The sequence below is a fragment of the Podarcis vaucheri genome, assembly GCF_965113315.1.
Source record: "Podarcis vaucheri genome assembly, chromosome: 12".
Lineage (NCBI taxonomy): Eukaryota > Metazoa > Chordata > Lepidosauria > Squamata > Lacertidae > Podarcis > Podarcis vaucheri.
The window spans coordinates 55,077,758-55,105,422 of record NC_138750.1 but is presented as its reverse complement, the minus strand read 5'-3'; the positions used below and the strand labels follow the sequence as shown (position 1 = coordinate 55,105,422).

At 44.5% G+C, this 27,665-nt stretch overlaps 1 protein-coding gene across 6 annotated transcripts in view; it reads left to right on the top strand.

Annotated features, from left to right (window-relative positions):
* LOC309514809 (sodium channel protein type 5 subunit alpha-like) overlaps nt 1-26,660 on the top strand; it is a 39,085-nt gene extending 12,425 nt beyond the window's left edge. For 3 of the 6 annotated variants that reach the window (XM_082192129.1, XM_082192128.1, XM_082192126.1), the window contains exons 9-25: nt 888-1,014; nt 2,352-2,590; nt 3,483-3,692; nt 4,333-4,686; nt 5,917-6,366; nt 8,186-8,320; nt 9,094-9,214; nt 9,863-10,017; nt 13,391-13,564; nt 14,204-14,326; nt 15,716-16,000; nt 17,478-17,531; nt 20,209-20,346; nt 21,872-21,976; nt 22,604-22,874; nt 23,733-25,498; nt 25,654-26,660. In XM_082192129.1, the coding sequence (XP_082048255.1) occupies nt 888-1,014; nt 2,352-2,590; nt 3,483-3,692; nt 4,333-4,686; nt 5,917-6,366; nt 8,186-8,320; nt 9,094-9,214; nt 9,863-10,017; nt 13,391-13,564; nt 14,204-14,326; nt 15,716-16,000; nt 17,478-17,531; nt 20,209-20,346; nt 21,872-21,976; nt 22,604-22,874; nt 23,733-24,964 (4,173 nt within the window). In that variant the 3' untranslated portion in view covers nt 24,965-25,498; nt 25,654-26,660. The remainder of the gene's footprint in view (nt 1-887; nt 1,015-2,351; nt 2,591-3,482; nt 3,693-4,332; nt 4,687-5,916; nt 6,367-8,185; nt 8,321-9,093; nt 9,215-9,862; nt 10,018-13,390; nt 13,565-14,203; nt 14,327-15,715; nt 16,001-17,477; nt 17,532-20,208; nt 20,347-21,871; nt 21,977-22,603; nt 22,875-23,732; nt 25,499-25,653) is intronic. The other 3 variants (XM_082192127.1, XM_082192131.1, XM_082192130.1) reach the window with 3 other exon arrangements.
* Nucleotides 26,661-27,665: the final 1,005 nt, after the last annotated feature.

Below are 27,665 nucleotides of genomic sequence, written 5' to 3'. Positions count from 1 at the left end.
ATTGGTGGCTTCCCCCCAGTTGTCTAGGATGCAGTAATCAATTTTTGCTATATATGTTTTCTGTACCTAGAGGAAAAATGATTCCACCCCTAAAAATTATCCTCAGATTACTTCCCTACAGATGATGATGATTTAAATTTCTTCCCCAGCCTTCATCATTAGTCCCAGGGCAATTTGCAACTCTCTCTCTCTCTCTCTATATATATATATATATACAAACAAACAAACAACAACAACAACAACAATTAAGATTATTATCCTCCAATCACTTCTCTGGGAGTAAACCTCATTGAACTCAATGGGATTTACTTCCAAATAGGCATTCACAGAATCTCACTGTAAATGTATTTGTGAATAGTGGGCATGGAGGGTGGGGAGCGTTACCAAAAAGTTTGGAGGCAGGGGCAGACTTAAAGAAGAAGGAGTAGTAAGAGTTAAGAGGTGAGAGCCCTGTGGTATGAATAAATAGCAAATATTTTCTTTCTGCACCATAGTGCATCCATTCTCTTTTAGGTAAGGACTGCTGTGCAGCTCTAAAGCTAAGATTCCAAAGGCACACCCATATTGAAGACTAACAAATGCATTATGACAGAAGCTTTCATGGACTACAGCCTGCTTCATCAAATGCATGAAGTGTTGTCCTGAGTTGCATGTAAACTGGGTGAGGAAGGAACTAATAAATAGTGAAGTGAGAGGAAAATGAAACTTAGAACGACTGAACAATAATACTCATTGTCACTCGACATTTCCTCCGAATGTATTAAGACTGTGTGGTCCACTGAACTTTGCAATAAGCATATTTACGTTCATATCTGTTACTCTTCCTGCCTGAGATTGAAGCACATAACGCTTCCATAACTAGACATGTTGTTTACATCTTTAAACAGACTACTTCTTGTGATGAAGCCAACAAGAGGTTCCAAACTCAGCGTCTCTCAGTAGATTATTATAATCACCCACTTCAAAGACAAAGGGCAGCAAGTGCAGTCAGCATCATTACCAGTGCGCTGGAAGGTATGTTGTTGCATATTCATGGGCGCCATTATAGTGGTTGGATACCAAGGTTAAGGACATGCTTCAAATGCCATAAATGGGCGGATTTAGCACTTGCACTTGGGTCTATGTATTGTTCCTGTGTTGCATATCACCTTTAAATAGGGATTCAGGGCTGGCCCTGCCTTGAGGCAAGATGAGATGACTGCTTCAGGTGGCAGGAATCACATGGATAGCCGATCCCAATTTAGATCTTTACTGTCCCTTTGTTCCTGATGTGGGAGTTGGGGCTATGGGTTTGTTTTGTTCTGGTTCTGGTTTTTCATATGAATTTTGTGTTTTTACTTTGTATGTTTATGCTGTAAGCCATCCTGAGATTTTCAGATAAAGGGCAATATACAAATTTAAGAAATAAAAATAATAAAATAAATGTAGATCTTCTCTCACCCTTTCCCCACCGGTAGGGCGGGAAGTGCCATTTAGGGATTTTCAAGGTAACTAGCTAGCACTTTGGGATCAGAAACAGATAGGAAGCTAGTGAAATTGGAATAGCGATACAGTCACATGAGCTGTAGCTCAGTGGTCAAAGAAACATGCCCTCTATGTGGAGAGCCCCGGTTCATCCCAGGGGTCTTCATGAAGAGCTAGGCAAGATTCCTGAAAGCCACTGAACCTGCTGGACAAAGCTTCTGACATAAAATAGTTTCCTATGGTCTTACAAAGAACTGGCCCATGGGATTGTTAGGAGTTCGGCCTACACTCGAGTAGGACCCTGGCAGAGACACATGCCCGACTGGCAAGTTCTCTTCCTCCTGGTTGATCGTTCAGGAGCTTCAAAAGCTTTCTTCAGCCCGAACATCACAGCGACCGATGCCAACCGACACTCGCACACTTAGGAATCCGCAGAGTTTGTGCAGTTGCATAATAGACCTTAGCAACTCAGCATTTTGGCTAATCTACTTTATTTACATATAAACACACACAGAGCACTGCAACATGGCTCCCTCTCTCTCTAGCATCAGACAGCAAAGAGAAAAAGAACAAAGGACAATAGTCCCACTTCACGGAACACAGTAACACAAACATCCTGTCTCCATCACTTCCCACTCTGTGGAATCAAAACGTACACCGTCATGTGAAAGACAACAATCCCATGACTGCAATCATGGAGCAGGAATTCTAACAGATAGTCCTTGATCGTACATTTTTAAAAAGAATTCTGCTGGAGCATCAACAGATTCAGTAGTTGTTGTTCTCACAAGTACTTATTGATCCCACTTCCTGACCATAAGCGCGTGTTTCTAAATCTTTTTTTTTATGGGGAGGGGGGACCTTACATTATTGTGTTTAATGTTTAGAACTTGAAGAATCTAATCGGAAGTGCCCCCGCTTCTTGAAGAACTTGGCTGCAAAGTATCTTGTGTGGAACTTTTGCCCACTGTGGTTGAAGATAAAGAAGAATGTGGGCGTTTTTGTTATGGATCCATTTACGGACCTCACAATCACAGTTTGCATTGTGATGAATACTCTATTTATGGCGCTAGAACACTATAAAATGTCCCCTGATTTCGAGGCCATGCTTGGGATAGGCAACAAGGTAAGCGAATTCTGGCAAGCAGGATGTTCTGCATCAGCATGTAATAAGCTTTTATGTGTTTGTTATTATTATCGTATCGATTTCTGACAGCATTCACCCTTCCCCAAAAGGTATAAGGTTCAATGATTCTCACCTATCACTATCTGAAGAAAATTCTTTATTAATTTATTTCTGTTAACTATAACAAACGGTTATATCTCTTGGTATTAGCATACCTAGATATTTAATAGATTTTGAACAAATCTGGAATTTATATTCCTTGGATGAATGGGTAATCAGGTTTTGACTTATTGGCATCAGTTCTGATTTGGAGCAATTAACAGAGTAACCAGATACTTTAACAAAAGCACCTACTGTTTGCATCAAGATGGGAATACTAGCCTGATTAGTACGAAATAAACAAAAGAATATCGTCTGCAAATGAAACTAAATTATATTTAATATTATAAATCTCACAATGTTGTCTAATAGCGCAAGCCAAAGGAAAGGTGGCAGACATGCTGCCATTCACTTTGACTCTAGGAGTGGCTGCCAGGAAAAAGCCACATGCTCTTCTTATATGCCCAGGGAGCAGACTGAGCCCACCCTCCAGGAGCGGCCCACCCCCTTGCCCACTCACAATTGGCTGATTGAGCGAGCTGGCAGGATCTGTTGCCTGGGCAGCAAACTCAGCCCAGGGACCTCCTTTGCTGCCCGGGACACAGCCCAAGGGGCCTCCCTTGCCTGATTGTGAAGGGTGATGGAGGGAGTGCCAGACCGCAATGGAGCCCCCCAGGAAGGGTTTGCGGACTTCTCAACGTGCCTGTTTGTCATGTGAACTGTCCCTAACCCCGGCATGAGAAGAGAGGATTCTGGAAGATGCAGATTTGATGTCTCCACTTCTATTTTGCAGATTTTCACCGGAATTTTCACTGCAGAAGTGATCCTGAAAATCATTGCGCTGGATCCCTATTATTATTTTCAGCAGCGCTCAAATATCTTTGACAGTGTGATTGTCTTCATAAGCATCATTGAACTGAGCAGTGAACCCAAAGAGAATAAGGCTTCAGGGAAAAAAGGCAGCAGGAAAGGAAATTTTACAGTTTTACGGACCTTGAGGCTGGTAATTCCTCGCTCTCTTTTTTCCTCTTCCTTCCTTTCTTTTTTCATGGACATATAGGACAGGATTTCCCATGAGCTACATCTCTTGCAGAAGATCACTATTGATTATACATTTGTGGAGTACTGTGAAAGATTTAACTTGCTAATCTCCAGATGTGCCCTGTGAGGGATGTTATTTTCAGATAGAGGAAATTGAGGGCAAGAAGCAGCGACTTCCCCAAGGCCACCCAGTGCTTTCAGGACCAGGAAGGGAGTTGAAAATACTTGTCCAAGGCCAGCTCCTGTGCTGTGCTGCTTGGGAGAGACATGAAGGAGACAAGCTATCAGTGGCCACTAGACACGATGGCCAACTATTACTTCCAGCATCGCAGAAACCATGCCTCTAAATACCGGTTGCTAGGGGAAAATGAGTGGGAGTGTGTTACTCCATTCATGTTCTGCTTTGGGGCTTCCCCATAGGCACTTGTTTGGCTGCTGAGGGTCGGACATAATAAATAACAATATGTTCAAAAGAGAACGAAAAGGCAAGATGAAGCTGAAAAGGATAAACAGAGTTAGAACTGAAGGCTACAAAAAATAGAAACTGCCAAACTGTTCTGTTCTTTGGTTATCTAACAATACAATACTTTCCTCCCCAACAGATGCGAGTCTTCAAGTTGGCGAAGTCTTGGCCAACCTTAAACACCCTTATTAAGATAATTTTAAACTCAGTGGATGCTCTGGGCAACCTCACCCTCGTTCTGGCCATTATCGTCTTTATCTTCGCTGTATTTGGAATGCAGCTATTTGGGGGCAACTATAAGACTCATTGTAAGAAATTGGCCGATGACTGCAAACTACGATGGCATATGCAAGATTTTTTCCACTCCTTCCTTGTTATTTTCCGAATTTTGTGTGGAGAATGGATTGAAACCATGTGGGGTTGCATGGTGGTCAATGAGCAATCAATGTGCTTGCTTGTCTTCTTGCTGGTCATGGTGATTGGAAATTTAGTGGTGAGTTTACAGGTACCTTTTGGTTTCCCCTCCCCTTTTTATCAAAATTTTGCTTTGCTGTTAATGAAAAGGGGAAAGGTGTTTGAAAAGTCCATCCTCATGCTGTATCTTTAAAATAAGACAAGTACGTGGAATGGTAGTATTCCAGAAAATCTGTCCTGGGCTGCGTCTGCCAGGTTCTTGGAATCATAAGTGGGGAGGGTGCTGTTGTACTCAGGTCCTGCTTGCAGGTTTCCCATGGGCATCTGGTTGGTTACTGTGTGAACAGAAGGCTAGACTAGATGGGCCATTGACCTGATCTAGAAGGGCCCTTCTACTGTTCTTATTTTCTCACATCTTTCACATCAGCCAGTGTGGTGTAGTGGTTAAGAGCGGTAGACTTGTAATCTGGTGAACTTGGTTCGCTTCCCTGCTCCTCCACATGCAACTGCTGGGTGACCTTGGGCCAGTCACACTTCTCTGAAGTCTCTCAGTCTCACTCACCCCACAGAGTGTTTGTTGTGGGGGAGGAAGGGAAAGGAGAATGTTAGCCGCTTTGAGACTCTTTCGGGTAGTGATAAAGCGGGATATCAAATCCAAATCCAAACTCTTTTTTCAGTCTTTTCTCAAGCCATTGGGAAATGAAATGAAATTCCATAATGAGGAGACAGGAGAAGGAAGTAAAGCATCTTACCTGCCTCTCACTCTTACCTGGCTTTGTAGGCAGATTTTCTGCTCCAATTTGTCGATATTTGTTCATTCCACCTATGTTCTAAAACTAGTTTGCAAAGATTTAATAAGAATGAAAACAGATATATCATTTTAAGAGTAGACAATGCATACAACTAGGGTAAAATGTGCTTTAAAAAGCATATGTTAATCAAGCTAACATAAAAATGCATTATATTACGGAAAATTGATTTCCAGAAATGCATACATTAGGCAAAATTGCATACAAAGTGTGTATATCACAATAAATTTGCACTAAATGATGGATTTTCATGGTGTGTTTTTTAAAATAAAAAACCCCCACACGTCAATTGATGTGCAAATGTGGAGAACTGAACTTAAGGTTGACAAAATGAGAAACTGGGAGAGACCAAAATTGACAAATTTTGCCTATCCCTGGCTGTTGGTTGGTTTCCTTGTCCTGATCATGCCAGAATTGGGTGTTTCCATCTCTCTTCAGAAAAAAACAAAACAATTATGCTAGAAATGTTGTTAAACATTTGCTCTTCCCGTTGCTTTGAGGTGCTCAATTTGTTCATCGCCCTGCTGCTGAACTCGTTCAGCACTGACAACCTCCTCCAACTCCCGGAAGACGACCGAGAAACGAACAACCTTAAAATTGCCTTCGCTCGTATCCACCGGGGGCTGCATGCAGCAAAACAGGCAATGTTGGCTTTTTGTTTCAAAGCTCTTGGCTACAAGCGGAAGGCAGCTCAGAAGAAAATAAAATGTGAATCTGAGAAGAACGGGCTGGAGCTTCGAAAAGATCTCCCGAACTTCAAGGAGAGTCATGGTAACGGAGAGATCGAGAAGAACGGGGAGAGGTGCTCGGTTCATATCCCGGATGATTTCATCAGCAACCCCAATGTGTTTGTCTGTGTTCCCATTGCTGCCCCCGAGTCCGATAGCGAGGGGTCTGAAGATGCTGATGAGAAGCAGGGGGCAGCCATGGAGACAGAATATGCTGAGAAGGTAAGGAGTCAGCTGAAGGCCACATTTCCATGTTCAAGGAAAGGTGGGCAAATATTGCAGCGGACAGAAATGGAGACAGCCATATTAATGTCAGTCCTCAATATTCTGTCCCACTTTCTGAACATTCTGTCACACTGTAGAATTAATGAGAAGCAGAACCAATGATGTGATTGTGCTGATAGGAGGTCACCTCATGAGGAACAAGATTAGCTTCTGCCCTAACTGTGTTACCAGCTGCATTCCCTCACCTTTGCTCATAGGCTGTTTCAGTGCAGTCCTGTGAGCCGTTAATAATAATAATAATAATAATAATAATAATAATAATAATAATTTATTTGTACCCCGCCCATCTGGCTGGGCTTCCCCAGCCACTCTGGGCGGCTTCCCCCAAAAACACATTAAAATACTCTAATACATCAAACATTAAAAGCTTCCCTAAACAGGGCTGCCTTCAGATGTCTTCTAAAAGTCTGGTAGTTGTTGTTCTCTTTGACATCTGGTGGGAGGGCATTCCACAGGGAGGGTGCCACTACCGAGAAGGCCCTCTGCCTGGTTCCCTGTAACTTGGCTTCTCGCAGTGAGGGAACCGCCAGAAGGCCCTCGGCGCTGGACCTCAGTGTCCGGGTAGAACAATGGGGGTGGAGACGCTCCTTCAGGTATACTGGACTGAGGCCGTTTAGGGCTTTAAAGGTCAGCACCAATACTTTGAATTGTGCTCGGAAACGTACTGGGAGCCAATGTAGATCTTTCAAGACCAGTGTTATATGGTCTCAGCAGCTGCTCCCAGTCACCTTCAAAGGTAGCCCCACTTAGAGCGCATTGCAGTAGTCCAAGCGGGAGATAACCAGAGCATGCACCACTCTGGCGAGGCAGTCCGCAGGAGGTTTTCCTCCTCCTCCTCCTCCTCCTCCTCCTCCTCCTCTCATCATCATCATCATCCCCACATTTCCTTCAATAAGCTCAATATGGAATACACCCTTTTTTTGCTCTTAATTGTTCACCTCATTTCCTAGCACAGCTTCCTTCCACCCCCTGCCCATTTGCGTGAAATTTGACTGATCACATCCTGAAACATCATGACGCTAATCTAACCTGGTAACTTTTGTAAACAAAACCACATGGGCGGCTGCAGCCAATCAGATTAAGAGGCAGTGTTGGGAAAGTGAGGCTGAGGATCAAGGCGGAAAAGGAAAATGGCGCTGAGAAGAAGCAATAACCAAGGAAACAAAAGTGCATTTCCCTTGTTTGCTGTAGCTACTCCACCTAGAGACCTGGTACAGGCTACTCATACACAACATGACCCAATAGGCCCACCACAGCTCATCAGCAATGAATCGTGGTTCAGGAAGCGCTTGATAAAGCTGTTGGATTTGCTGCCTGCCGGAAGGCCAAACTATATGTGGTGTTGGGAGATCAGGGGCTGTGGGGATTCTGATAAGGAATGTAGTGGGTGTGGAAGAGACCTTATCTTTTTCCTGAATGCTTGCATGAAAATGCCCTCTTCCAGTGCTATTTGCCCTGCGAGGCACAACATATAACCACATTATGGATACCTGTATGTTTCCCTCTGTGAGGCAAATACCAGCTTGGGCAAGAGATTTTCACTGGGAAATGGTGCAGGGAGAAATTCTGCCACAGTCCCGATTAGAATCCACTCCCCTACAGATGACATTAATTTTGTTTGAGTCACAGAAATACATCTCTCTTTAGCTCCCATGGCTTTAACTAACAGTAGGAGGGAAAGGGTCCCCCTCCCCCCAAAAAACCACAAATACAAGTGGCATGATCTTGAGTGCAGATGAATGTGGCTTATCTTCAGCAGGAAAACCAGCTGCGATTGAGAGGAGAGCGGAGCAAGAGTTCCGATGCCTGGAGCCGAACATCTGAAATCTCCTCTCCTGGGGAAACAAGTATGCATTGGAAAGCTGGGTCCTCCTCACCAAAACAAAAAGAGGTAAAAGTTATTCACCGATAAAGAAAAGCAAAAGCAGATAATGATAATCCAGATGATAAAATGCCCTGATTGCAGAACTGGGTAAAAAAGAAAGGTTGCATTAAAATCAGGACGAAACAAACAACGTCACAACTCTAATTGAAACGTCACCATTCAATATGTTGAATTGAAACCCAAGCTGGTTGTTTTGAGTATCTTCCTTTGACTGGTTAGTTAGTTTGCTTGCTTGCCTGCCTGCCTTCTTGTTTTGAGGGGTAAGGCATGCTGATTCAGAGCCTTTGAACCTCTTTTGGTGCTGAAATGGATATTGTAGATCAGAAATTTGTATGTGTTACATTAATCACACAGCAAGCGTGTCACTGATTTTGTTTTATTTAATACCAGGCACCAAAACCATACCATGTGGGGAGATGAGGTTTAACCCTTTAACCCTTATGACCGTGGCTAAAATACATCGTTCCCAGTGCAAAGATTAGCCTTAGGAAAAAATCCTCCTATTGACTCCTGTGACTAATTGTTGCACTGTGGTGCAGGGAGGTTGGGTTTTGTCAGGATTTCACCTAGGAATTGAAAGGTTAAATCTCCCATTCCCATGCACCGTGGTCCTGATGTGAAAATCACTCCTCCCAATATGCCTAGCATTAAATTTCTTAAAATCCACATGTGGCTGCTAACGACATTAATATAAAATTCTAGCTGCACTCCTGTTAGGCAAAACCGACAGACAATGACTGGTAAAAAAGAAAACTCAAGGCTCTATTTTTCTTTTGCAGAGAGCTGACATTATTAGCTGCTCAGAAGGCAGCACCGTGGACCTAGCAAACTCAGAAGAATTCCTGAAGCAGATCCCTGAACTAGCTGAGGACTCGGAGCCAGATAATTGTTTCCCCAAAAGTAAGGATGCACTTCATCAATTTATTCTATGCAGGGCTACATAATTTCAGAAACATGGGGCTGCAACCCAAAATGGCCAGCCTGTGCTTCTTGTCTTCTTTTGCATGCTTCCACCTGCTGACAATGATGTAAGCGAGAGCAGTGATGGGAAGGGGGATCACCAGCTTCCATTAATTGCAGGATGCATGCTAAAAGTCAGTCGCCAGTACTATTTAACTTGTACAAGGGTTCTAAAGGTAAAGGTAAAGGGACCCCTGAAAATTAGGTCCAGTCGTGACCGACTCTGGGGTTGCGGCGCTCATCTCGCTTTATTGGCCAAGGGAGCCGATGTACAGCTTCTGGGTCATGTGGCCAGCATGACTAAGCCGCTTCTGGCGAACCAGAGCAGCACACGGAAACGCCGTTTACCTTCCCACTGGAGTGGTACCTATTTATCTACTTGCACTTTGATGTTCTTTGGAACTGCTAGGTTGGCAGGAGCAGGGACCGAGCAACAGGAGCTCACCCCGACGGGGGGATTCGAACCATCTACCTTCTGATCGGCAAGTCCTAGGCTCTGTGGTTTAACCCACAGCACCACCCACGTCCCTTACAAGGGTTGTACCAACCCCATAATGTGGATTATTATTTATTGTCTGTCTCTTTCAGAATTTGCTCAGCGTTTTCCTTGGTGTATGGTGAACACTGAAAAGTTTCCAGGCAGATTATGGTGGAACCTAAGAAAGACATGCTACCGAATTGTAGAGCACAACTGGTTTGAAAGCTTCATTGTGTTCATGATTCTGCTGAGCAGTGGAGCTCTGGTATGTTAATCTGATTCTCACACGCAAAACTCTGTGGCTTAAGTGGCACACTGGACAGAGCAGAGAAAAGAAAGATTATATTTCTAAACCACCACTCCATTCCAAGATGAAATAATGCTGGCAAACACAGGGGGCACATTTTGCTGATTTGGGAATTGGAGCTCTAGCCAGATGGTATTAATCACCATTGATCAGTGCACTCCTATGCATGTCCGCTCTGATATAAATCCCATTGAGTTCAATGGGAACTCACTTCCAGGTAAGAGTGCATAGGATTGCAGCGAGAATGAAGCCTGACTGGGTGCTTGGATCAGGTTTTCCGTTTGGGGAAATACTCACGCACCTCTATCACCACCACCATTGGATATTTATTTAATCTTATTAGACTGGAAACACCGTTTGGAAGGCCAAATTTCTCTGAGATTATGGTGGACCCGTTATTCTTTTACCAGCATGGCACACGCCACCACATCAAGATTCGTTTCTGTACTGTATTTCACCAGTCAAGTGTTTTAGTAGTTTTAATGTGCTCATTAGTTTAATGAATTACTGTATATAATCATGTCACCTGCTGGTTAGTTGTTTTATGCAGGGCTGCCTATACGTCTGGGTTTTCCCGGACATAGAAGGGATTGGGCTCTCAGAAATTGTGTCTGGGGAAAATTTCCGATAAGGGTTAAAATGACTGGGGAAACCCAGACGTATGGCAATAATAATAATAATAATAATAATAATAATAATAATAATAATAATTTATTATTTATACCCCGCCCATCTGGCTGGGCCTCCCCAGCCACTCTGGGCGGCTTCCATAAAAACCAAAAATACAATAAAATATCACACGTTAAAAACTTCCCTGAACAGGGCTGCCTTAAGATGTCTCCTGAATGTCAGGTAGTTGTTTATTGCTTTGACATCTGCTGGAAGGGCGTTCCACAGGGTGGGTGCCACTACTGAGAAGGCCCTCTGCCTGGTTCCCTGTAGCTTTGCTTCTCGCAATGAGGGAACCGCCAGAAGGCCCTCGGCGCTGGACGTCAGTGTCCGGGCAGAACGATGGGGGTGGAGACGCTCCTTCAGGTATACTGGACCGAGGCCGTTTAGGGCTTTAAAGGTCAGCACCAACACTTTGAATTGTGCTCGGAAACGTACTGGGAGACAATGTAGGTCTTTCAAGACCGGTGTTATACGGTCTCGGCGGCCACCCCCAGTCACCAGTCTAGCTGCCACATTCTGGATTAGTTGTAGTTTCCGGGTCACCTTCAAAGGTAGCCCCACGTAGAGTGCATTGCAGTAGTCCAAGCGGGAGATAACCAGTGCATGCACCACTCTGGCAAGACAATCCGCAGGCAGGTAGGGTCTCAGCCTACATACCAGATGGAGCTGGTAAACAGCTGCCCTGGACACAGATTTGACCTGCGCCTCCATGGACAGCTGTGAGTCCACCTGGTCCTGAGCTGCACACCTGGTCCTTCAGGGGCACAGTTACCCCATTCAGGACCAGGGAATCCTCCACACCTGCCCGCCTCCTGTCCCCCAACCCAACGCAGCCTCCCCAACAGCTCCAGTCACAGATGCAGCAGCAAAAGGAAGGCAGAAAAGGAAGGAAATGCCTAAGTGAGTGGGATAGGGGACGGACGGACACACGCCTGAGTGCTGAGACAGACAGGGAGCTCCTGGGTGGAGCTTGGGGTCCCTGCGGCTCCTGGGAATGTTGCCTCAAGTGAGGGTCTCTGAGGGGGGTCGGTGCTGGGACGCCTCACTATGGGGAAACTAGGAGACTCCAAGTGTGCGCACGCCAGTCTTCAGGGAAAAAGGAGTCCAGCTGCAGTGCCACGCTCCGCTTTGCCCGCCGAGCCGGGGCGGACGGGCCTTCTTTGCTGGCTGCCTTGTTAGTCCAGGACGGCCTCACCCTGGCAGGCAGCCCGAGGTGCCCGTTGAGCCTCCCTGAGGGATCACTGAGACCACCCTCACTGTCCTTCCTGTGTCCGGTGCACTACAAAGTGGCGGGAGAAGACATGGCGCCTGCTGCGCGCCTGGCGGGAAGCACAGCAAGGCAATCCGCAGAGGAATGCAGAGGCTTGGGATTGGCTGGAAATTGTGCCCCCCGTCTCCCCAAACCCCAAACAGCTGGAGGCTCTGGGGAGCTGCACTCACCCCAAGCTGTGCTTGTGCCACCAGCATGCTGGGGCAACTTTGGAGCAAAAAGGGCAACACAGTCTTGGCACCTCGGCTGAGCCCAGTGCACCAGTGGCCACAGCACAGGATGCAAGTCAAATAGCCAGGCAGTCCCTGCCAACACGTTTACCATCAATTTATTTATGGCAAATCCCCACCCCCCAGAAAAAAGCTCATTAACTTTGGCGTCTGGATTTTCACCTTTTGAAATATGGTGACCCTATTGTATGCCACTCCGTAATCTTCAGTGAAGAAGAGCAGCTGATAAATACAATAACTAAATAAATATTGATGAATACATGTGCACATTCTCCTCCTGGAGAGGAGGGAGGCATTACTTCATAGAAATGTAGAATTGGAAGGGACCTCGAGGGTCATCTAGTCCAACCCCCTGCACTGCAGGAATCTTTCGTCCAATGTGGGGCTCGAACCCACGACACTGAGATTAAGAGGCTCACGCTCTACCGACTGAGCTGTCCTATTTAATGGTTGGAAAGAACTGAAAAACCATCACAAAATGTCACATTGACAGTGGTCCAGGTGAAATCTGGAAATCAGCAAGTTTTTGCTAATAGATTGGTATTGTTCCACAACCTGGGTAAGATAGTTTGGAACAAACAAAATCCAGGAAAAATTCAGGTGCAGATAATTTTAAGCATCCCTACTTTACTGTAAGCCACCCTGAGTATTTTATGTTATGGGTTGCCAGTGTTGTAATATCACTGCATTTAGTACATGATTGCCTGGGATCATTCATTTGTCGTGTCCTGTGCCCCCAAGTTCTCATGGAGATATATATATATATATATATATATATATATATATATATGCTTTCGTAGATTTTCACGGGTACAGGAATGCAGGTTTTGGTGTCTTCGGGTGTCTTCCCGTGTAAGAGTCGGGGTGTCTGTGCGACGAGACCTCGTCGAAACGTCGCACAGACACCCCGACTCTTACACGGGAAGACACCCGAAGACACCAAAACCTGCATATATATATATATATATATATACACACACACACACACACACACTGTATATATATATATATGTTTGGCACAGCTCCAGTATTATGGTTATGCAGTAGGATTGGAAAATTGCAGTACATTCACACAATTAAGGAAAGATTGTAAAGGAGTCTGCAAATTAAAAATTCTGCTTGATCAGTAGCAAGATACATCTTAACTTTCTTATTCCAGGCATTTGAAGATATACACTTGAGTGAGAGACCAAATGTTAAAATCATGCTGGATTATGCCGACAAATTGTTCACTTACATCTTTATCCTGGAGATGCTGTTGAAGTGGGTGGCTTATGGATTCCACAAATATTTCACAAATGTTTGGTGCTGGCTTGATTTCATAATTGTAGATGTAAGTGTTGCCTTTGAACCATTCTGTGGAATGGGTGCCGTTAGCTTTCAAGGTATAGCGACTGGGCTTTCTTGCACTCTCCTTGCCTAAAGGGAAGCCCTGCAATTTGTGCAAAACGGTTTTATGCTTTTGTTTTGAAGCGGTGCTTTTTGTTGTTGTTGTTGTTTAGTCGTGTCCGACTCTTTGTGACCCCATGGACCAGAGCACGCCAGCCACTCCTGTCTTCCACTGCCTCCCGCAGTTTGGTCAAACTCATGCTGGTAGCTTCGAGAACACTGTCCAACCATCTCGTCTTCTGTCGTCCCCTTCTCCTTGTGCCCTCCATCTTCCCCAACATCAGGGTCTTTTCCAGGGAGTCTTCTCTTCTCATTAGGTGGCCAAAGTATTGGAGTCTCAGCTTCAGGATCTGTCCTTCCAGTGAGCACTCAGGGCTGATTTCCTTAAGAATGGATAGGTTTGATCTTCTTGCAGTCCATGGGACTCTCAAGAGTCTCCTCCAGCACCATAATTCAAAAAAGCGGTGCTTTAGCATGTTTGAAAAATGTTTGTGCATGGCAAGAAGGCAGATTAAGATACATAGTGAAATTGTTCCTTTGTGCTTTTGCTACTGAACATCTCCCCTCGCTACTTTTTCTGCAGGTCTCCTTAGTAACCCTCGTAGCAACTTTGGCTGGACAATCTGACATGGGCCCCATAAAGTCTCTCAGAACCCTAAGAGCTTTGAGGCCATTAAGAGCCCTGTCACGATTTGAAGGGATGAGGGTAAGTTGAATGAACGCCATCACTGAACATTAGCCCTATGAAAAGGCCTTTGGTTTGTAAATTGTTTCTTTTGAAGGCTACTGTGATGAGGGGATGGTAAAGGAGATTGGAACAGGGATTCCCATTTGGGACATCAAAGATTCCTGCGAGTCATGAGAGGTTTATATATTGTTGGCAATAGACAGGCCTTTTTTTCAGCCAGAACTTACCAAAACTCAGTTCCAGCCTCTCTCAGGTGGGTGCCATTGCCATTCTATGAGAACTCTCGTGGTGAGTTCCAGCACCCCTTTTTCTGGAAAAATAGCAGTGGCAATAGATGTCCAGGAGACATCTTTGTTACCCACAACACAGTAGTTAACTTTGATGGTAAATAATATGGAAACATTAGAGTATGAGGACCATGGGAGTGGATTTAAGGCTGCAGAGATCAAACCATGTTCTTCAAATTACTTTGAAAATCAGATTTACTTCAAGGGCAAGAGCAGCCTGTTGCTGTGATACAGAAGACATTCATGCTAGCATACGTTTCAAAATGGCACCAGGCTATCTCCATGGAATGTAGCACCATCACGTTCTTGAAATAAGTCACCTCTTTACTGAGGTGTCCCATCACCTGCAATAGCTCCCTACTGTGTTCTGTGTGCAACACAGGGTGCTATTTCTCATCTCTAAAGCACTTTACCGCTTGGTTCAAATATACCTAAGAGACCACGCCTTCTCTATGCCCCATCATGATCTCTAACACTGCATGAGAACACCGACTTGAATCTGTCATGCTTGGACTGAGTCTAGATGGCAGTGGAAAGGACTAGTAAACTTATGAAGGTGCCCTTTCAACATGAACATGCCTTGTTGAAATTAACTGTACTTGTGCTGATCTGATCTGACATAGTGTTCCAATTAATGCGTTTGAGTAGGGGCATTCAGTATGCAGTCTGAATCCACAATTTATATTTGGGGGTGCGTGTGGGAGGAGGTTGAAAGGCACAGTTTATTGTCCTGGAATCTTTTTTCCTTCTTGTTATTTAGATATATTATGGTGAAGTTCATGGATTTTTTTTAAAAAAAACATAATTTTATAAATTGTGTGTCTTTGTTTTGTATGTATTGTGGTATTTTGTTTTGTATTTATTGTGGTATGCATTGTGACTTGCTGATATTTTTATGGATTATAATTTGGTAGTTATTTATTGTAATTGTTAAGAGTGAATCTCTGTTTAAATATTGTTTGCTGATATTTAATTTCATTGTGTACTATTATATTCTGGTGGGTTATTGAATATTAGTTTATTTGAGGTAAGTTGTTTATTTCAAAGTTATGTTATTATTATGACTTTTAAAAAATCGTTTCATTCCCTTTCTCTTTCCCCTCTTCCCCACCTTTCAAAGGTGGTGGTCAATGCCTTGGTGGGCGCCATCCCATCTATTATGAATGTTCTTCTGGTCTGCCTCATTTTCTGGCTCATCTTCAGCATTGTGGGAGTCAATCTGTTTGCAGGAAAGTTTGGAAAATGCGTTAACGTGACTGATGAAGATGGCAGCGTAAATGAGACCATAATTACTAACTTCAGTGACTGTAAGGAGCACAACAGGACCGATGAGCTACTATACTGGATTACAGTTAAAGTGAATTTTGATAATGTTGGCTCTGGCTACCTGGCTCTTCTCCAAGTGGTAGGTCTTATAGCACAATGCATCTATCTCCACATTCTCATTCTCTTGTTCCTTTCTACCTTCACTGTTGGTGCTGTTGCCCTTAGTGATACCTAAAAGCATGACGCGGGACGCGGGTGGCGCTGTGGGTACAACCACAGTGCCTAGGACTTGCCGATTGTATGGTCGGTGGTTCGAATCCCCGCGGCGGGGTGAGCTCCTGTCTTTCAGTCCCAGCTCCTGCCCACCTAGCAGTTCGAAAGCACCCTTAAAGTGCAAATAGATAAATAGGTACCACTTTATAGCGGGAAGGTAAACGGCGTTCCGTGTGCTGCACTGGTGCAGGCTCGCCAGAGCAGCGATGTCACACTGGCCACATGACCCGGAAGTTTCTGCGGACGGCGCCGGCTCCCGGCCTCTAGAGTGAAATGAGCACACAACCCTAGAGTCTGACAAGACTGGCCCGTACAGGCAGGGGTACCTTTACCTTTAAAAGCATGATAGCTGCTGTTGCTGCAATAACTCCCTCAGTGTATAGGTTCAAAAGCCATTCTCTTTCTTTCTAAGTAACACTTGTTCTTCTGAGTGTATAATAACTATAAAGGATAAAGGGACCTCTGACCATTAGGTCCAGTCGTGACCGACTGGGGTTGCAGCGCTCATCTTGCTTTATTGGCCGAGGGAGCCGGCGTTTGTCCGCAGACAGCTTCCGGGTCATGTGGCCAGTAAGCCGCTCTGGCGAACCAGAGAGCAGACGGAAACGCCGTTTACCTTCCCGCTGGACCTATTTATCTACTTGCACTTTGTGCTTTCGAACTGCTAGGTTGGCAGAAGCTGGGACCGAACAACGGGAGCTCACCCCGTCGCGGGGATTCGAACCGCCGACCTTCTGATCGGCAAGTCCTAGGCTCTGTGGTTTAACCCACAGCACCACCTGCGTCCCATGTATAATATCTATAGCCATAAGTTAATTGCTCAAAGCATTAGTAATATCCTCTAAGGACTCCAGGAATGCCCTTTGGACCTGGTGGCTTGCTACTTTGCCTGTTAGCTCTCAAACCCGACCTTTAGCCAACTCTGCTTGATTTAGCCAAACTCATTTGGAACAGCACTGCCTTCTCTGACTGGCTCTCCAAGGTCTCAGGTGAGGGTCTTTCTAAGTTTTGCTACTTAAGTTTATCAACTGAAGATGTCAGGGACTGAATCGAAGAGTCTTGTGTGCAAAGCATGCTTTCTACCACTGACGTTTGGCTAGCTCATCAATGCTGGTGCCTCACAGCTTGAGCTGAGCAGGACTGGCGTCATATCTAAGAAACCAGCATCCTTTGGGTCACTGGCCTATATTTACTCAAAGGCAGGTGTGGATATCTGCACAATATATTCTGAGTGAAGACTGATGCAAAGAATTCAAAAAGATTCACTAGGTTTTTCCCACCTTCTTTCAGCACACCTATTGACGTACCTTAATCATATTTATATTAGTCTGTTTTTTCACTAGGCAACTTTCAAAGGTTGGATGGAAATAATGTACGCAGCAGCAGATTCAACTGATGTAAGTCACAGAAATGCACATGCTCATTCTTCTCTTCTTTTTACCTGCTCAGTGGTGTAATAGTAATGTAAGGGAACCCGCTCAAGAGTCAAACTAAATTAATGTCAGTGTGTGGCATGTTGCTCTGAGAGGCCTTCTGCCAGTTCCCTCACACTGAGAAGTGAAGTTACAGGGAACCAGGCAGAGGGCCTTCTTGGTAGTGGTGCCCTCCCTGTGAAATGCCCTCCCATCAGATGCCAAGGAGATAAATAACTATACAACTTTTAGAAGACATCTGAAGGCAGCCCTGTATAGGGAAGCTTTTTTATGTTTCCTGTTTTGTTTTTGTATATGCTGGAAGCATAGACAACCCAGTCAGATGGGCAACCCAGTCAGAGAAGTGGGGTACAAACTATTATTATTATTATTATTATTATTATTATTATTATTATTATTATTATGGCTGCACTGAAAATGACAGTTGTGTGTCTAGCTCAGGCTTATCCAGTCTAATGTCCTCCATTTCTCTCAGTAACATCTAGTAGAATTCACCCTTGTTTTGCCATCAAAGTGTTCTTTATTTCCCAGAACCACCCACCACGGCAGCCAGTGATTTGGAGCAAGTCAGGGTAACATTTAGCACAACATGATCTAATGTAGCCCTCAGAGTGCCTAAGTGTGATCATTTTCATAGAACAAAGCTGTAAATAAAGGGGTTAAACTGGGCAGACAGCCTGGGAGGTCAGCTTTGTACATAGCAGTCTTGCTCCTGCAGTGTCAATTAACTGTAATTATCAAACACTTGCCTTTTCAAGACCCAGCAAAAGGTCTTGCTAAGTCACCCTGGGTGATATAGCCTGCCTTCAGCACAGGCAAAAAAACGAAAACAGTATTTCAAGTATTGTTAAGGAAAACCCAAACAGGAGACAAAACAATTTTGCACCACACAGTACGAGATCCTGAAGGGCCAATTCAAAACAGACGTAATGGAGCTGTAAAGTTCTCAGACAGGGGTTGTACTTTTATGTGAGGCACTGCCGTTTCCCTAAATTCCAGTATAATATGTGTCAGGGAACTGCCGTCGGCTCAGGGGGGAGAGGGGAAAAGCCGGATGGATTACAGAGAGCCCCCAAAGATCGTGGGAAGCAGCTCCTCCTCAGCGGAGGAGAGTAGCCACGCCTCCAGTGGAGAGGAGCGTAAGGGCTTGGAGGAGGCGAGACGGTGCCAGGACACCTTGCCTGGGCAAAGCGGGGAGGAGAGAGTTCCTCCGTTACCCACGCCCTTCTTGCTCAGTAAGCTTCCGCGCCGAGAGGGGAGGTGCAGACTGGGCGACAAGAAACTACTCTGCTGGGGAAGGTTTAAGGACCGCCCACTCACGGATTCTACCAGTGAATGTGCCAGCCACGGGAGAGTGGCGCTCTGGACAGATAAAGTTTATTTTGGCATCAAAAGCAAGGCTTCACAGCCGAGCAGGGAGGCATTTGCCTGCTTGCTCTCGAGCAACCCCTTGGAACCATAACAATATGGTTAGGCTTTCCCACAGTGATCGGTTTTATACAGGGGTGGGCTTTCCGACAAATGTGTTGTGTGAAGGCAGGGAACCAAACTAGGCATAGCACAGGAGCTCTGTGAACAGTCTCTCTTGGAAGTTGTGACTGAGAGTGGCAGCAGCTGCTTAAAGCTCCTCCCCACAGATTTCCCATCTGTAGTGGGGAAACTGGGAAATCTATATAACATTTCCTCCACAGGAAAAAAATAGGTCCGGGAGAGGAATACAACACAGATATATTATTAGGAGGGTAATGGGTAGCCAGGGCTGAAAATGTAAGTTGCAGTTTCTCTCAGTTTCTCAGTTTTCTAATCTTAAGTTATTTCCACATAAGTTTCCATTTTTTGCAAAACTCCTCCTGAAAATTCATCAGCAAATTTCTCCTAATGTACACATGTTTGTGTGCAAGTTTGCCCAAGATATACAGTTTTGCAAAGCAATTTCCCCAAATATAATGCATGTTTGTTTGTTATTTTAATGAATATAAGCATTTTTATATTCCCAGTTTAGCCTAGTACGTGCATTTATTTATTTTTTACACGTGTTGGAGATCTGTATTGCCAAATTTGGAGAAGCATGAATTTTGAAGGATGGCTGTGTTTCAGTTTGCATATTGTTTTGGAAACTGCAAATTACAAAGGTTTGCCTTTAAATGCAGACTGAACCAACCTTTCCCCCTATCTGCAGTAACGTGTTAAGCTTTTCTTGCCCCATGAAAGGTACATGGCACAGTTCTACTGCTGCAGCAAAATAGGTTTGCTCCTGTAAGCAGTCTGGATGGGAGCCTATCTGGGCCTCTCCATATATAAACTGCTCTCTGACTGTCTTAGTGAAAGAATGAGCTATAAGCAGATTCATCATAAGTGACTTACTGTGGCAATGGGAAGAGATTTATAAATGAGCCAGAGGGCAACTTCAGTGATCCCATGATAAATGTCTACTTCCCTCTTGCAAACCTCTCTGGATAATTGCTCAGAGACAGCGCTGTAGCTGCTTAGCTCCAAAGGCAGCCACCATCTCTTGGTACGGCAACCAATGAGAAAAATGTTAACAAGGGGTCGCCACAAACCTACCCACTTTAATTGCCTTTCTCTCCTTTCCCCCTTTTCTTTTCTCAGTCATGTTTCAATGTGCTTTTCGTATTTGCAGGTGGAATACCAGCCCAAATGGGAAGCTAACAAATATATGTACATCTATTTTGTGGTTTTTATCATCTGTGGCTCCTTCTTCACTCTGAACCTTTTCGTTGGCGTCATTATTGATAATTTTAATCAACAAAAGAAAAAGGTAAGTATCTATAGAAAGTGTTTCTGTTTCCTTACGCCTGTTGAAAGTGAACCCTTGAAGAATCAGACTAGTTAGATGGGTGCCTTCTACTGGAGCAGCCACCATTAGTGAAAGAAAATTCATGCTTTTGATGGGGAAACTCTGACCTTAATTAGGCTTAATTAGACTCAGCAGGCCTTTCTGTTGGGCCCACAGGCTGTATCGGAAGAACCACGCCCACCTGCCAGTCACCTGACATCATATAACAGCTAAAAAGATCCCTTATCTCTGACTGAAGCACTGAAGCATTAAGTTAAGATATAAACCTCTTTGAGGAAAAAAGGCAGCAGAAAGATTAGGGATGTAAGAAGGCAGTGATTTCCATTCCAACCTGTATTCATCACAATCTGTGCCATTTCTGTTCTACTGCAGTTCAGTTTCTTCGAAATTCTATGTTATTCCCCTTGCTGCCAACTCACATTCATTTTAGTGTAAAGAAAATGAAACAATGGTTGTTGTTGTTGTTGTTTAGTCGTTTAGTTGTGTCTGACTCTTCGTGACCCCATGGACCAGAGCACGCCAGGCACTCCTGTCTTCCACTGCCTCCCGCAGTTTGGTCAAACTCATGCTGGTAGCTTCAAGAACACTGTCCAACCATCTCATCCTCTGTCGTCCCCTTCTCCTTGTGCCCTCCATCTTTCCCAACATCAGGGTCTTTTCCAGGGAGTCTTCTCTTCTCATGAGGTGGCCAAAGTATTGGAGCCTCAGCTTCAGGATCTGTCCTTCCAGTGAGCACTCAGGGCTGATTTCCTTAAGAATGGATAGGTTTGATCTTCTTGCAGTCCACGGGACTCTCAAGAGTCTCCTCCAGCACCATAATTCAAAAGCATCAATTCTTCGGTGATCAGCCTTCTTGATGGTCCAGTTCTCACTTCCATACATCACTACTGGGAAAACCATAGCTTTAACTATACGGACCTTTGTTGGCAAGGTGATGTCTCTGCTTTTTAAGATACTGTCTAGGTTTGTCATTACTTTTCTCCCAAGAAGCAGGCGTCTTTTAATTTCAGTGTTTAGGGAATGTTTAGGGTAGTTTTTAATGTCTGAGGTTTTTGCGTGCTTTTAATTCTGTTAGGAGTTGCCCAGAGTGGTTGAGGTATAAATTATTATTATTATTATTATTATTATTATTATTATTATTATTATTATTAACAAAAATGCAAACAGATACCAATTGAATTCATTGACTGATTTCCGTTTCTGATCCCAGGTGAATGCATGAAACTAAGCCCTTTACATATCTTCTTCCTTTTTTTCTTGGAATTCTCCAACATCCCTAAAGTATTTCTTATCCCATATGGGAAATCAGCCCTGTGCTTGCTCTTTGGTGGCAAAAGGCAGCATTAGAACAGGAGCTGTATGTTTCTGAACACCAGTTGTGCAGGAAACTTCAGGAGGGGAGAGTGCTCTGGTGCCCAGGCCCCCCTTGTGGCCAAACAATATATAATCTGCACCCAATAATGTTAGTTGTCTTATCTCCTTGCAGTTTGGTGGAGAAGACATCTTCATGACGGAGGAACAAAAAAAATATTATAATGCCATGAAGAAACTGGGGTCCAAGAAACCTCAAAAACCCATCCCACGGCCAGTGGTGAGTACATGTCAACTGTTCTAGACGAAAGACTTCCAATAGGTGAACAGAAATGTAAAAAGGAATAAGGCTGCTAATGTATGATTAATAGACTGATTGAGGCAGAGCAAACTTAGTTGGCGAATACAAAGTTTAATCTTGGGACTGAGAATTAAGAGCACTCTGGTATGTTATTGCAATAGGGAATTAAATGGAAATATTAAAGGCAGTGAGTGAATGCTTCCGTCGGATAAATTGTAAGCAATCTCACATTTCCTTCAGTATATTGGAAGAAGTGACGGGACTCAGGGTGCTTCCAGATGTGAGTTTATTGTGAAAGCAATGCAGCTGAGGCATGCAAGGATTTTCATGGCATCAGCACAGCATCATTCTCATCAAAATGCCAGAATATCCTCTCTCTTTTTTACATTGAACTCGAAATTCCACTTGCTGTGGGAAGGCCCCCAATAACAAATGAAAGACACCTTTTTCCACTTGAAAGGGGTATTTGATCCTTCCTTCTTTCTTATTTTTTTGGTTTAAGCAAATTTTGATATGTTGTTGTCTGACTAAATTATTGAAGGATAACAGATAGCTATGTATTGATTCTACACAAATCCTGGAGATTCTTTCTCCCCTTGCCTTTAGAACAAATACCAAGGATTCCTCTTCGACATCGTAACACGCCAAGCTTTCGATGTTGCCATCATGGCCCTCATCTGCCTTAATATGGTCACGATGATGGTGGAGTCAGACGACCAGTCCGAAGGGAAGACATTTGTTCTTAACAAAATAAACATCCTCTTTATCGTCGTCTTCACAATAGAGTGTGTCATGAAGCTGGTGGCTCTGAGATACTACTACTTCACCAACGGATGGAACATTTTTGACCTGGTGGTCGTGATCATGTCAATTGTTGGTAAGTCGCTACAGAACAATGTGCTCTTGCCTAGCTCTTAGCAACCCAACCAGAGTTGAAGCATTTTAAACCTCATCACATACACCACACATTTGAATTACCGTATTTTTCGCTCTATAAGACGCACAAAATGCACCTAGCTTTTGGAGGAGGAAAACAAGAAAAAAATATTCTGAATCTCAGAAGCCAGAATAGCAAGAGGAATTGCTGCTCAGTGAAAGCAGCAATCCCTCTTACTGTTCTAGCTTCTGGGATAGCTGCGCAGCCTGCATTCGCTCCATAAGACGCACACACATTTCCCCTTACTTTTTAGGAGGGAAAAAGTGAGTCTTATAGAGCAAAAAATACGGTACATGACTTCCTCCAAAGAATCCAATAAATAGTAATTTGTTAAGGGTGCTGGAATTGTAGCTCTGCCAGGGGGCAGACAACAGTTCTGATAATTCTTTAGGTACAGCCACATATGTCAAATATGATGTAAATGTATGGTGTCCCAGGAACACCTGGGAGCTGTGGCCAAAGAAGGATGTGTCCCCTGAGGTATATGCCACATGGAGTCCACCAGAGAGGAAACCCTGAGAAATTGGACTTTTAAAGTGCTCAACTCTAGCTGAACTGTGCCCAAAATTCTAGCTGAACTGTGGCATTTTAGAACTATGACTCCCACTTCCAAAACGATGTTTTAAAAGCCCCTAGGAAGGAATCAGACACCAGCAACAATATTGAATTAGGAATACAATAGAAAATGCGGAGGTGACCCCTTGCTGGACTTCTTTTAACTTTAAACAATTAAGGATTAGCCTGCTCAGCAGCCATTTAGTTCATTCAAGATTTTTGTTGCTTATTTCTCCCCTTCAGGCAGCCTGCTTTCCGGCATTGTGGTTTCATTTTCGCCTACACTTTTCCGGGTGATACGTCTGGTGCGAATAGGGCGAATACTCCGCCTGATCCGATCCGCCAGAGGGATCAGGACTCTTCTCTTTGCCTTGATGATGTCCCTCCCTGCCTTGTTCAACATTGGCCTCCTGCTTTTCCTGGTCATGTTCATTTACGCCATTTTTGGCATGGCCAACTTTGCCTACGTCAAAAAGGAGGCTGGGATTGATGACATGTTCAACTTTGAGACCTTTGCCAACAGCATGCTCTGCCTCTTTGAAATCACGACGTCTGCCGGCTGGGATGGACTCCTCAGCCCCATATTGAACACTGGGCCTCCATTCTGTGACCCAAACCTCGTCATGCCATCCACTTTCTCCAAGGGCGACTGTGGCAGCCCCGCAGTGGGAATTCTGTTCTTTGTTACTTACATAATCATATCCTTTCTCATAGTTGTAAATATGTACATTGCAGTTATTCTGGAGAACTTCAACGTTGCCACAGAAGAGAGCACTGAACCTTTAGGTGACGATGACTTTGAAATGTTTTATGAGGTGTGGGAGAAGTTTGACCCTAAAGCTACCCAGTTTATTTCATTCTCCGAACTTTCTAACTTCGCTCATGCGCTGGCAGAGCCCTTGCGCATACAGAAGCCAAACGTGCTTGAGCTGATGGCCATGGATCTTCCCATGGTAACTGGGGATAGGATCCACTGCTTAGACATCCTCTTTGCTTTCACCAAAAGGGTTCTTGGAGACTCGGGAGAGATGGACACCCTCAAGCAACAAATGGAGGAGAAATTCATGGCAGCAAACCCGTCCAAGGCTTCCTACGAACCAATCACCACCACGCTCAGGTGGAAATACGAGGAGGCGTCTGCCGCTGTTATACAGAAGGCCTTCCGGAGTCATTTGCTCCAGCGTTCCATGAAGCAGGCCTCTTTCTTACACCGACACAAAACCAGCGATGGAGATATCCTTGACGAAGATGCTCCGGAACAAGAAGGTCTCCTTGCGCAGCTAATGAATGAAAACTATATCACAGACACAGACAAGTCCCACACAACATCCTTGGAATCTATTCCTCCATCCTACCGCAGTGTTACTGGAGAACTTGATGACGCTTTTGAGGGGGAAGCGGCAGAGTCTCCTAAAAACGACAAAGCTAGAGATGGCCAGCTGTTTACAGACAAAGGCAAGAGGTCTAACGTGTAGATGCTTGTCAAGCACACCTTTAAACAGACACAGTGCCACTCAGACACCAAGCAATGGTTCTCTTATTGTGGAATCCAAGAAGACTCCACCCTTCAGATTATGAACACCTGCCATTTTTTTATTTATTTATCATACTACCTGTAGCACTGCTCATTTTTTCCTAGCTGCATGAAAAGGGAAGGATCTGTGAAAAGCTATCATAATCTTTATGTTAGAATCATCTCTCGGACATGGGTATCATTGCTGTGATGACTGTGATTCTTTCCTTACTGCACCGAAGTGAGCTTAAGCCCACGGAGAATATAACTTGCTGGCCCCTATGGGACCAGAGTACGGCTCTTTCTGGTCTGGAAATAGAGGGCTCCTTTGATGCACCAGCCAAGAGGTTTGGCAAGCGTTAACCTTTCCCCCGTGTTGGTGATTCACACAGGTTCTTATTGGTTCTTATTTCAGATATCTAATTTGGTGGGGAGTCTTCTATACGTCTCATGGAACCTGGGGATGCAAGTGAGGGCAAGGAGTGCTCATTGCCCAGTGGCGTAGCGTGGGGGGTGCAGGGGGGGCCGGCTGCACCGGGCGCAACATCTGGGGGTTAGGGTTAGGGGGCGCAAATCCACGGGTTAGGGGGCGCAAATTACTTGCCTTGCCCCGGGTGCTGACAACCCACGCTACGCCACTGTCATTGCCAGCAGGAAGCACGAGAAATGCACTTACCCATGCATTCTGGGTCAGTGGATTGAGCCAGAGGAAATTAAGAACTGCATTCTTCCTGTCTGCAGTGGAAGAGCATCCAGACTTTAAGGCTGAGCCCTCTGCTGCCAGAAGATTTCCTTCCCGTCCAATTAAGTCTGGAAAGTGGGGTTCTTTGGGGGGGTAGAATTGGGGCCTGGAAGGCCTTGGGGCCCCACCCTGCTGCTGATTGGGCTGCAGCTGTGTGCAGTGGGTCTGAGTTTAAATTGTTTGATTTGAGCCCAGTCCCAATGGATCCCAGTTATCCTAATTTGAGGTAGGCCTGTTCTAAATTGAGGCAGAAGGGTGGGCAGCTACTTGCTCATCTAGGGTTGCTGTACGTCCCGAATTTCCCAGACATAGCTGAAATATGGCAACCGGAATCAGTGTCCGGGTGGAAATCACTAAAATGTCTAAGGAAATGTTGGAAGTCTACATTTTGGCAAATCTCCTTAAAAATAGCTCAAAAACTTGATTTCTTCTTTTTCCTTTTCCTTTTTTTTTTTGCAAAAGCAGCTCAAGAACTTTGGGCAAAGCTTTAAAAAGCTCAACAACTTTTGTGTCCGGATTTTCACTTTTTGAAACATGGCAGCCCTAGCTCATCGCTTACCTACAGGCAGAAAGAATGCTTATACAAAGTCATAACTCAATTGCTCATCTGGAAACAATACATGAAAGCAGAAACAACTGGATAGAAAACTGTTCTATTCACCACTGTTATTCTTTATGTAACATATTTCATGTACATGGCACTTTGCAGAATAACAGGCATAAAACCACTGGTTGCTGCCCAAACTGGAACTTAACACTTTCGACCTCCCTGTCTGACCAATATAGCCACTGCATGTTTTGTTGATACAGCATCTTCTGGAATATGATAAACATCACCATGATGTGTATATATTATAGTAGCCATGTTGCTGCCATTGCGATAATACAATAAACAGACCAAGAAGCAATCCAGAAATATGGATGTAATGAGGAAAGAGCATGGGTTATGTTTATAGCATTCATGGGTTTATGCATATCTCCCTGGGGAAGGAATTCCAAAGATGTGGAGTCACCACTAAAAAGCCCCAATCTCTGGTTGCTGCCCATCAAAGATATTCTATTGGTGGTCTAGAAAACAGGGTCTCCTAAAGTCCATTTTACAACCCAGGCAGGTCCATATGGATGCAGCTGGTCCTTAAGACGACCTGCTCTCAAATTGTTTAGGGTGCTAAAGGTGAAAATGAATACCTAAAGGAAAAGGGCAACCCTAGATTGCTTGTAATGTGTGAAATGGCCCTTAGTCAGAGTTGCAAGATTTAAGGAACAAGGAGGATGCTTTGAACCAGGGAATTAAGGTGGCAATTCTCTTCTGTTTAATTTGCCTGGGCAATTTTTCTAGCCACGATTTCCAAGAAGCTCTTCGCAAAGTCTGATGATGTAACAGTAATTTAATCCTAATTGTACCAACCCCAAATGTATCAAGGGCTGATATACAGACGATGTATTGCTTTAGCAGACCCTGGGGAGGAGAACGCCAAGGAAGCTTTCCACAAATCACTTACGCTGTAGAAGTCGCGTGGGACTTAATAGGGCTCCTCCAGAATAAATGCAGGTGGCTGTGCCCACTCTCACCCTAGAGACCCCTGTTCAAGGTAGACTTTGCCGTTGCAATCCTCAAAGCTTTTATACATTAAAGAGCTGATCACTGCTTTGAGTCAGCAGTTGCAAATGGCTTCAGCGTAGCCGAATCTGTTCTTGTTGCGTGCTTAGCTTTCCGTGTTTTTGCTGCAAACTGACTTGGAGAAGATCTAATTCCTTTTAAACCTGTAATCTTTTGGAATTGCTCAGAAGACTAACCCTTCCCTTACCACTCAGCCATTGCAGTACCAAAGCCTGATTCGAATGCACTTGCTGTGCTGGTGTCTCTGTGCGCTGTTTCAAGGGGGCAGCCTGTGGACGCAATGCTGCAACCTCATGCCCA